Below are 11,632 nucleotides of genomic sequence, written 5' to 3'. Positions count from 1 at the left end.
CCTTCCCCACTAGACATAGATTGAATTCCTCTTCGCTTTCCTCTACATCCTGTTGATCGTAGACTAGTTCTTCTTCCTCTTCGGCAATATTTAGATTCGCCAATTCTTCCTACATGGATTTTTAAGTTGACGCTGCAGATAGATCCTGAATGTATTAGAATAAAAACTAATCATTTTAGTATATCGGATGAAAATCTCCAACTTTACCATTGTCGGCAGACAAAAAACGAGAGAAAAACCTAAAAATCTCCTGTTACGCAAGCAACTGAAAGTCCTATTTATAAGTCGTTTGGAACTTTATTTAATATACAATAGTCTCACTATAAGATAAAAACTTAAATTTCAAAAATCATTTTTATTTAATTTTACTATATATATTTTAAATTTTATTTTATTAAAAGATTTATAATATTTATAAATATAATAATATTCATTTTAAATTTTTATATTATTTATTTTAATATTTTAATATTTTATAATTTATAAAATTTTAATTCCAAACAAAACAATTACAATAACTAACATTTAAATAAATAAAATTTAAAATATTAACATTTTAAAAATCTTAAAAATTTTAAATTATTTGTCCAAAAAAACTCCTAATAAACCATTGAAACAAGCCCAATTTCAAGGATAGCTGTTATTAAGCCTGTAATGGCCCATTGCCGCTATGAAAGTCTAAAACCCTAAAAGTTCAAATTTCTTTCATTCCTTCTCCTACCTCCCCCAATCTCAGAAGGTGCGGCTCCGATCACAAAGTGACAAATTTCTCCTTATGCATGGTTTTCTATTCATTGCATAAAGGTTCTAATCTTTTTCTCTTTCTGCAGTTGTTGTTCCTTTTATTCGGATAAGATGTATCTCCAGTTCTACATTAACGATAATGGTGACAAAGTTTACACCACTAAGGTAAAGTCCCATAATTTTTCTTCTTCGTTTTTTAATTTTTTTACTGATAACAATTAGTTAAAACTAGAAACTATCTGAGGTTCGTGTTAATCCCTCAATTTTTTTATATCGTTTATGGTGATTAAGACTTGGTAAAGACAACTTTGTATGCCATAATGAAAATCTAAAACTGAGGTTTTAACCTTTAAAAAAAGAATCAAACCTAAGGTTTTAGTGATAAATCTTACGTATAAAGCTGAGGTTTTAACCTTTAGAAACAGATTCTAAGCTATGAATAAGATTTATAAGAACTTGGTTTAAGCAAATTTGGAACTATTACTTATAACTTTAAAAAAAAAAAAAAAGCTGAGGTTTTAGCTTAGTTTGATCTTAAACAAGTACTACAACTGAGACTTGTTCTTTGAAATGTTGAGAACTTCATTCATTTTTTTTCTCTTGGTAGTGTTTCTGTTCCATGATTATTGAGGGAGTTAATGGCTGAATAAACTTAACCTGTCCTGAAAAATGAATTAAATGGTGAAAATTGATACTAGGATTAGATTTTAATCTCTTTACCTTTTGGCTTTCAGCATATAATCAGGTTTTGGTATTTGTTTTTTTTTGGTTTCTAATTTATGTATAATCAATATTCCAACAGTTTTTTTTTTCTCTATAATTACATTTATATCGATTTTTATATGCAGAAAGAATCACCGGTGGGTATGCCTACTCAGTCTGCTCATCCAGGTAATAAGGCCTGATGTGTTTATATAATTTCCGGCATACACTGCTGTTTAGGAATTCATTATGTTTTAATGAGGCGTCTGAACAAACTCTTATTGGTTGCTTTAACATTTAAATATATAATTGCCTTTCTGAGGGCTGCTTTGATCTGCATATGGTTGTTTTGTCTGGTTTAATCTGAAAATCAAGAAAAGAGGTCCATTTTGGCCGAGAATCAGAAGTGCTGTTCTGATTTCATGGTCATTACCCATCTGTTACTCATTCTCTGCTTTTACTGGCAAGTTGCTAGTAAATTTTGCCATCTATGGCACTCAAATATAGTGGATGATGATGTTGGCTTGAATCCATGTTAGGTTGTTGTATGATCTTTTGTTTTTAATGATTATGTGAAAGTTGCGTAGAGATCTTATTAGAGAGTGTTATTATGGGTTATAGTTACTTTTTTTTTCCCCAACATTCGTGCAGCTCGATTCTCCCCTGATGACAAATATTCCAGACAAAGAGTTCTTTTGAAGAAACGTTTTGGCTTATTGCCAACCCAGCAGCCACCTCAGAAATATTGATAGATCGGATGTGTTCTTTTTGAAGCTTTATGCAGTGTCTCTGGCTGTAAAATGCAGTTTCCTGTAAGAACATATCAAGTATATGAATGCATTGCATTGGCATGTTTTCTTCCTGGATTATTGTTTGTATTTATACATGTCGTGACTCTAACTTTCTTCAAAGATGATGGTGCATACATGTGAACGTCTTTTAGACACTGAGAAATGTTGTATAAGTTGTGATAAATCCTGATTGAACTAAAACAAGTGCTTTCAGCCATGGGAACAATGATTCAATTAAGTTTCTCTTATCATGTTGGGTACTCAAACCCAAAACTAAAACTGTTGGAGACATGCAACTTGGTGAATCGACTAGAATGTTTGATACAGGCTGAATGCGACAACAAGACTAGAAATTTTATTAAAAGAACAAACAAATTCAATGATGCCCCTTGGAAATGCTTCTTGTCCTCAATCTCCAGACTTCTAAAGGACGATCTTTAGAAGTTGTATGGTTGGAACACCAGCTTCTATGATCCAATGATGCGAAAGAACTTTAGCAGGTGAAAGGATGAGATTAACAGGCAAAGGTGCTGGTGAGATTTATTGAGTTTGCTCAAGTAGGAGGGAAGTGAGACATGGAAGATGGGATGCATTCTTGAAGTTTCTAGCAGTAAGTTTTGTCTACTTTTTAGATACATGATAAAATTGATAGAATATATAAATTTATTTGGTCTTTCATACCAGATTTATGCCCGAGTTAAATTTGTTATTAGATCAATAAAAAAAGCTCAAATTAACTTTTCGTCATTCATCAAACAGCAACTAACAGAAGGGATGATTAAATAAAAAAGTTAATAGTTGGATAAGTAAAATAAAACCAATAACATAATTGACCGACTATTCTTGTACATATTACGTAAGTTATGTTTTTTTCTCTTGAATAAACACGAAGAGGTGATGTTGTATCAATGTTCTTGTCTTTCCTCTGCATGAAGGATTTTAGTTGGACTTGAGTAAAAAACAAAGATTCAGGCTTGCAATATATATTTGTTTAAATATTATATAAGAATATTAAAATTGATTTGACAAATTAAACCTCAAATTTAGGATAAAAGTAACATAAAGATTTTTGTATTAAGGGTCGAATTGTATTTTGTCCCTTCTATTAAAAAATGGGTAATTTAGTTCATGTACTTTAGACCAAACAAAAAATTGGTTCTTCTATTAAAAATTCTATCCATTTCTGTTGTAAAAAAGTGGTTCATGTACGTTAGCATAAGGTACACATGGCACATCGAATGTCACTGTCTAATTAGTCTGTCAATTATGTCAGTTTTTAATAGTATAAATGAATGAAATTTTTAACAAATTTGACTAATTTACTCTTTAATCTAATGTACATAGAGTAATTTATCTATTTTTGAGTAAAGAAGAAAAATGTAATTTGATTCTTAATATAGAGATTCCATAGTGGTTTTACTAATTAAAATCTAAATTTTTAATTTTACTTTGGAAGAGAGAATTTACAAAATTTATATATGTACAGCCGCATTTCTATTATATTAAAAAGAAAAAAAAACAAAGCAAAATGGATTTGAATATAGTAAAACTTAAAACGATTTTTGGTTTTCTTTTTTTTTTCTACTCCTAACCTTTTTGGTTTTTTGATGTGAGTCCTAAGTTTTATCATGGGTTGAGGTTGATGTCATTGAATCTTAACAGAACAGTATAAACCCCCATAGGCATAGCTGATAGCGTGGGGGAATTCATTCTTGCCTTTGCAGCAGCTTGTTTGAATAGTAGCAGTGCAGCCATCGCCTCAAGCGTGCCGTATCTATGAGGGTAACCATTGAAAGCGAAGCGCCTGACATTTCCAATTCAGATTTCTCCAAATGTCGACTTTTGAGGTAGATCTTCGCCCGTACCATAAAAATGCAACCCCACCCCCACAAAAAAAGTGCCGCCAACTTGACTAAGTGCAGGCGCCTGCCCTGTGAATTATTAGGAATGTTCAAAGAGAGGGAAAGAGACGTTGAACTTGAACACATGAACTGGTTTCGGTTTACACTACTTTCATGTCCAAATATCCAATATAAACCAAAAGTGATTAGTTGCATCGAAAGGAAGCATCCACTGAATTTTCTAGTGGTCCAAACAGTTCACATGCAATGAACCAAAAAGCGGTTTTTATAAATACCTGGGTGACAATGAGTCCTTGAGGTCGTAAATACCACAAATAAGAATGATTTTTATTTGAGGAAAAATTTCCTTTTTCTTCTTCTAATAAATGTCTAAATGTATTGACAAGTTAGCCTTCTACTCATGGTGATGAATAGTCTGATGGCTTTGATCCACTTGTTTTTCCAAATATTTCTCTTTTAAATATCCAATAATCATATTTGAGCATCGCTTATTTTAAAATAAATTCTAATTTGAATCCCAAATCAACACTTATATATATATATATTTATATTATCCGAAATTTAAAATTTTCTTAAAAAATATCAAATTTCATTTCATTTAGTCGAACAAGTCATTAGTGAATTAGGGCGCATCGGCCGGATTGATGTTATATTTACATAGAAGGATCCAACAACGTTAAACTAGGACAGCAAGAATGGATAGTGATTGTGCTATGCTTTGGATAAGGATATTGGTTAAAGCTTCGGGCAACACGTCCATATATATTTGCAGGGTTTTGTTTTCAATGGTAATGATTTAAAAACATATTAATCTTCTGGTAATTAGTATATCATGAAGAAAAATGATTCATGTTAGCTTACTTTATTTTGAAAAAAGAAGAAGCAAAGGGTATGCATGCATTACGTCACTTAATTCACGTATTCTGAAACACAGTAGGTTTATCTAAATAATGTGATATATATTGTTTTGAATTTGCAGCCATACGAGGATAGTAATGATGTTTTCATCTATCACACATATAGCGACAAGAGTAAGCTTTTGGGTCTCACAATAAGGTTCATGGCCATTTCATGTATTGTACATATAGCTACAAGAGTAAGCTTTTGGGTCTTATAATAAGGTTCATCTCCCCCTTACAACTTCTCCTTGTCTTAGACTGAAGAAGAGGGAGGGCGGCTTTGCTTTTCAAGATAATCGGGAAAAGCTGTGGGGTTTTAGAACTGGGGAGATAACATTGTTGTGACACGAACTCTGAATATGGATTTGTTGAAAATGGTTTTGATTCACAGACGTTAAGAATGCTATCAAATTTGATTTGTTTTGGGAAAGCAAGGGGGAGGTTGGTATTGTTAACCATGGATGAGTGAGGGTGGGTTAGATGCAGCGTGTTGAGCAGGGCATACAATGAATGAAAACAAAGAAATGCAGAGATGGAAAGCAGCCCCACAAGAATTTGACTGTATTTAATAGAAAAAGTGTATGCATTTAATTCACAAAGCAAGTCCTCCAATCCTTTTTCTTCCTTTCGGATAATATATATACATTTTTATATCAACTTCTCAATTTAGTCCTAATTACAAGGATCCCTCCCACATTCCTTTTTCTGTCACTTGTACCAATACACTACGAAACATGAGACTAATTATTAAATAAAAGGTTAATTTAAGCATAATTTTTAGATAAAATAACAGTCTTTCTATTATTATCTTATATATGTATATGTTGTATCTATATTTGTGTTACTAATTTTGTCATTTGTGGAGTTCTTTTAGATTCTACAAGTGGGGTTGAAAGTGTGATAAGTGTCACATTATTTATTATTTTTGCTACTCATACCCTAAACTCCTTTGTGAAGTCTAAAAACTCTGCAAGTAGTGTATGAGATCATTTTTCTTTTATTATTTATAGTATTTATCAATTTATAAATAAGAATTTTAATTTTACTAAAATAGTTGGTTAAAAAATAATTCTGTTTTTGCTAAATGAATTTCTGTAATAAATAAAATTTATATCGAATTTATTTTTATTTAAATTATTATCCTTTCATCATTTACCCAAAAGTTAGAAATGAAAAAAAAAAACACTTTAGCTTTATATTTTATCTATAATCTATAATATATGGAAAATATGAGTTTGGAAAATTTTTGAACTAACTAGAATATCCTTTATTTTCCATCATATTATTAAATTTACATTTAAAAATAATTATAATTTAATAGAAGTTGGCACAATTACATATTTAAAAATAATTAGAATTTAAATTACAATTATTAGTTTAAAAGTTTTGCTAATTTTATTAATGCAAACTAGAGTTATTCCTTGAATAGAATTCTAAGCATATTACTTATCATTTAATTAATATTAAAGTTAATTATGTTAATTACTTATTACTTTGCAATAATTACATAAAGTAAAACTATATTGTATGTTGAATATGTTAAAATTTTTTGATTATTATTTGAAAATTTTATATTATAATATTTGAAATGATAAGTTAATATATTTTAACCATATTCAATAATTCAAATAAGAATTATCATTTTATACTAATTACATAATTAAAAATAAAATATTAAAAAATTAATATTAAATGCATAAAATCACACGCACCACATGTAACATTAGATTTAGTTATGTTCAAAAGACTAGTTACTAAATTTAAAATACATAAAATCACGTGCAACACATGTGATATTAAAACTAAAATATATAAAAATATAAATTTTAAAGAAACTTTTGAGTTGATGAAATTACCCTTTATTATTGACTTTATTACTAAATTACAATCAAATAATAAATTTTAAATAAAACCATAAACAATATATTAATTTCAACAAATATATGACTAAATAAATTCAAGAGAGAATGATATCAAACCTAAACATAAATACGGTAAAGTTTCTTAATTCAATTGATATGAACATCATTATTAATATAGGAGGACGTAAGTTCAAGTGCGTTGAAGCGCATTATTTATCTATAAGTTAAGAAAAGACTATAAATAATTATAAATATTATATAAAATAAATAAATATAATCGGAACATATAATAAAATTTAAGATACGCGCTAGTCCCCTCATTTTTAAATCATGATAAGACACTCATTTATTGTTTGCAATTTAATATTTAGTAACTTATTTGTATCCAATCAAACAACCTTGGATAGCACAAAGTCTTTAACTCTCCAATATGCTCGATATGGACTGTAAGCCCTTTGAAACCTTTTATTAATTACGCTTTTTTTACTTATTAATCGTGTCCTAATTTAATTTTCTATATTTAAAATAAATTATATTATTTGAAGGTAGTTTAATTTTTTTAATTTTAAAAATTTATATACTTATAGTAAAATTCGAACTAAAGCTAATTAAATTAGTAAAATTTTAAATTTACCACTAAACTAGAATTTCATGTTGATTTTTTACACATTTTTATTTTATTATGTATGTTTTATTACCTCCATTAGTTATATATATATATACTCCCAATTTAATCTAAATTTTTATACATTTTATTATGATACATATTATTTCATGTGTTATTATGATTAATTAATTTCAACCCATATATATTATTATTATTTATTGTATGTTATTTTAAACACACATCTATATTCTAAATTTGTGGTTTCCACACACATATATGTAATAAGATTTCTAGTTTCATAAAAGTATTTCAAAATAATTTTATTGTTACTTTAATTTATATTATTCTCTTCAAGTTATTTAGATCATATTTATGTATTTGCCCGACATTCAACCGTTCTTAAAAGATAGCATTCAATGGTTAAAAATAAATAATTTCTCGACAAAAAAATTAAATTTTCAATAATTTTACGACAGTTATTAGAAAAAAAGAAGATAAACCACATGTACGGGGTCATTAAACTTTTAGTAAGTTTATGATTTGGTATTAATTTCAAAAAAGTTATAAAATTACCATTGAACTATTTAAATATTTTCATTTAAGTCATTGGGCTGTTAAAATTGTTGTTGTATGAACTTCTCTATTCACATTGTCTGCACCAATCGAAAGCTCTCTTTTTGTTTCTCTTCTACAATTTAGTTTTTTTTCATGAAACAATTTTGAAAGCCACAAATTTGCAAACCAAAATCCAAACAGTTTTCTTCTTCGATCTTCAACACTAACTGTCAAATTGACTTGGATCTAAGGTATGCTCTTCTACTTGACGATGAGTATTGATCCATTGTATCAATTTCGAATAGTCATTTAGAGTTCTCTAGCCAAGTTTTTTTTTTTAAAACAAAAACTTTAACAGTCTAATGACTTCAATAAAAACTTTTGAATAGTTTAATGATTTAAATGAAAGCTTTCGAATAATTCAATAGCCATTTTATAACTTTTTAAAGTTAAGGGATCAAAATGTAAACTTACTAATAATTTAGTGACCTTGGGTATAATTTACCCATAAAAAATGATAATACCTTTAAAATTTTAAATAAAGTAAGGGGCATGCTACCATTACAACTTCTATATAAATGGAGTATAGAATGCCACATTTGTTGACATTCATTCCCTCATCATACAACGAAATTCATAGGCAAATTCTCCACTACAAAAAGAAGTTAAGCATGGCTGGTATCTTCTCAGTCTCCACTTCCCAGAAAATACTCTGCCCTCCCAAGGCTGAGACTCCAGCGCTCACTCCCTTCTCCGCCGTCGTGCCAGCTCGTTTTATTGCGGTCCCTAGGCTCCACAATACCCATATAACATTGGAAACCATTCATGAAGAAGAAAATGAAGGAGAAATTAGCATGGAAGTGCCGTCAAGTTCATCACCATCACCACCACCACCATCATCCTTTTTATCCACTTGTTTCTTCCAAGTTAAGAAGCCGTTGCCATCATTTAGTCATAATTGCAAGTGTGCTTAGAGATGTTCATAGCTTGATGAACATAAACATGCATGAATGCTTTTGTGGGTATAAATTTGTGAAATACTACCTTGCAGGGGATGAGGCCATTGTGGGAAACCAAGTAATTGTTAAATAAATACTGTACTGTAATTGAAATCTTGATTTTTAAAACTCTCTTTTCATCTATCATCAATAACATCTAATCTTACTAATGAATAACTTTTTATGTTCATCAACCCCTCAAGACACGTCTTAATATTGTTGAAGTATGAGGCATTACTCAGCAGCTTTTTCGTCTGTAACATTTTCGTTAATGTAAAATGGAAGGAAATCATAGAATGTGAAACCAGGCTTGCAGTAGGCGATGGTTCTTAAAGTATATATATTGGCCATAATCAAATTTTATTAAAATACAAAAGGGTGAAGTTGTTAAAAACACTGTGGCAAACTACATAATAATTCAATCTAATGAACACGCTCTTTAACCAGAAAGAAGATGCAACTTCACATGTAAATACTATACTCTTGAAAGCAACCAAACACTACAACAAGGACTCTCAATAAAAGCACCGAAAGTTCAATTATACAAAAACCAAGCTCACAAAGAGAGCAAAACAATAAAAAATCTACCAATTTCCTTATACCATCACAAAACATTAGCAACTCAACACACAAGCCAAATACTACTATTAGGCAAGTATCCAACAATATCACGGCTGGTTGTTGGTGCACACACACATCCCTCGGTGCCGTGCGCCTAACTAGTCTGATTGGGGTGCAATGCCTCAGCCTTCTGCCGGTTCTTCCTTGCGGCTGGAGCATTATACCTGGGCGCAAGGCCCGGTCTACCTTGCATGTTCACACACTGAACTAGGGCACGACGCCTTGGCTCTCCTGCGTGCCTGGTCGTTCAACCATGGTGTGATGACCCGGTAGTTCGTGTACCTCACATCTGCTGGCTATGCACCATGCGGCGTCCCATGCCATCACCCACAACGATTTGCCATTCATCATCCGATCGTCATCCATTTTGGGTTAAGGGTCCGTCATGTTTTTCTGGTTCCGTCGAATAATTTAGGGTTACAAAAAGTCTATTGCATTTTTGGCTCACATGATTTTCTAATTTTATAGAAATAAAATTAAAAAATATATATAACATCATATATTTGAAATGTAATAATTGTTTTTAATATTTAAAATATAATTTAGACATTTAAATTAAATTTTACAAACAATTCAAATTAATTGCTTAAAATATTTGAAATTTATTTTACATGCTCAGTTAACACTATTTCGAACCAGGGTTAAGATTAGTGGGGAAGATTAAATAGTAGAAAGCGTGAAACAACTAAGTCTACCTGATTTAAAAACACATGTATAATTTGGTTAATAGATTTATTGCTATAAATATCACAACAACTTGATTTAAAAAAAAAATTCGTTGTGCTTCTAAACATTGTTTTCAAACCAAATTTTCCAACATATACCAAATTTTGGTTCCATTATCAATTGAGGTAAGACTTGTAATACCTCAAAGTACACGAGTCACACACACATAGTCCGTCTGTAACACTCCTTACCTAGACCGTCAACGGTTCCAGATAAACGACGCTACACCTAATGCCTGAAGGTACTTACAACTTTTCTTTAACACATGTACAAACTTTAAGAAATATGTTTTGGTGATCACTGTCAGTAAAAGCCAAATTTTTAAATTTTTGCAATTCAATTCAATAACCAATGGACGATAGTGTCAAATGAATTACCAATGTCACTTATATAAATATATTAAAATTTAGTAACACAATAATATTCTACATATATGCTTCACTGACATTAACTTATACAATATAAAGGACTCGAACATGATTACACTTTTATGTGATGCGACTCGGCTCGATGCAGAACTTTTATAACTATCTCCTTATGTCCGATCTCTAACCTAGCGTGGAAAAACAATCAATGCACTAAGCTTACTTTTATGCTTAGTGGTGCTTAAGTCAATTCCAATAAACATAATAAATTATTAAAAACTTAATATACTGATTGACCCTTAAACTTGACAATTTTTTTTCGAATTGGAACTTAATCGAACATAATAGTTACATATGCATTAGTCTTTACAACCAACCCCGTTAACTTTTTCTTATTTACGGCAAATTTAGGAAATCTCATAGTGACACATATACTAATGATATATATATTTTATAATAACTAGTTTAATTATTAAATAATATTTGTTTAATATATTCATAATTTTTTTTCAAAAATCTTTAGCACTTTACTCCACCTTTACCACCATTCACGTCTTTTCCTCTATCTTCCATCTCCATTCAATTTTTCTCTTGTTATTCAAAACACCCTTCTCTCCCCATATTCATCACCATTCCTATTTTTTGCTCTCTCCTCCATCTCTTTCACCATTCAATAAATTTGTCCTTTTCTTCCATTTTTTTTCATAATCCCTAATTTTTCATCTCCACTCCATCTCTATCACCACTGCTCTTCCAACCATGTCCTAAGTTTTTTACAAAAGCCAAAATTTTATCTTTTCAATGCTTTCAAGAATAATAGACTTTATGACCATGGAATCGAAGAAGTGAATTTCCTATTTTTTTTGGGGGGGGGGGTAAGGGGTGATGAGCATGATCTTT

The 11,632-nt window shown here is 30.2% G+C and overlaps 1 protein-coding gene across 2 annotated transcripts; it reads left to right on the top strand.

The window, feature by feature from the left end:
• The first annotated feature begins 597 nt into the window (after positions 1 to 597).
• On the top strand, positions 598 to 2,454 carry LOC105774549 (H/ACA ribonucleoprotein complex subunit 3-like protein). Of its 2 annotated transcripts, none has more exons than XM_012597082.2 (4): positions 598 to 739; positions 831 to 909; positions 1,593 to 1,635; positions 2,098 to 2,454. In XM_012597082.2, the coding sequence occupies exons 2-4, from the start codon at positions 856 to 858 to the stop codon at positions 2,193 to 2,195; spliced, it is 195 nt and encodes a 64-aa protein (XP_012452536.1). In that variant the 5' UTR covers positions 598 to 739; positions 831 to 855; the 3' UTR covers positions 2,196 to 2,454. The 2 variants fall into 2 exon arrangements, with proteins under 2 accessions (XP_012452536.1, XP_012452537.1); XM_012597083.2 differs by having other exon boundaries at positions 717 to 758.
• The last annotated feature ends 9,178 nt before the right edge of the window (positions 2,455 to 11,632 follow it).

Source organism: Gossypium raimondii, chromosome 6 (genome assembly GCF_025698545.1).
Source record: "Gossypium raimondii isolate GPD5lz chromosome 6, ASM2569854v1, whole genome shotgun sequence".
NCBI classification, from domain to species: domain Eukaryota; kingdom Viridiplantae; phylum Streptophyta; class Magnoliopsida; order Malvales; family Malvaceae; genus Gossypium; species Gossypium raimondii.
The sequence above is the reverse complement of the archived record's forward strand: the minus strand, read 5'-3'. Positions and strand labels throughout refer to the sequence as shown.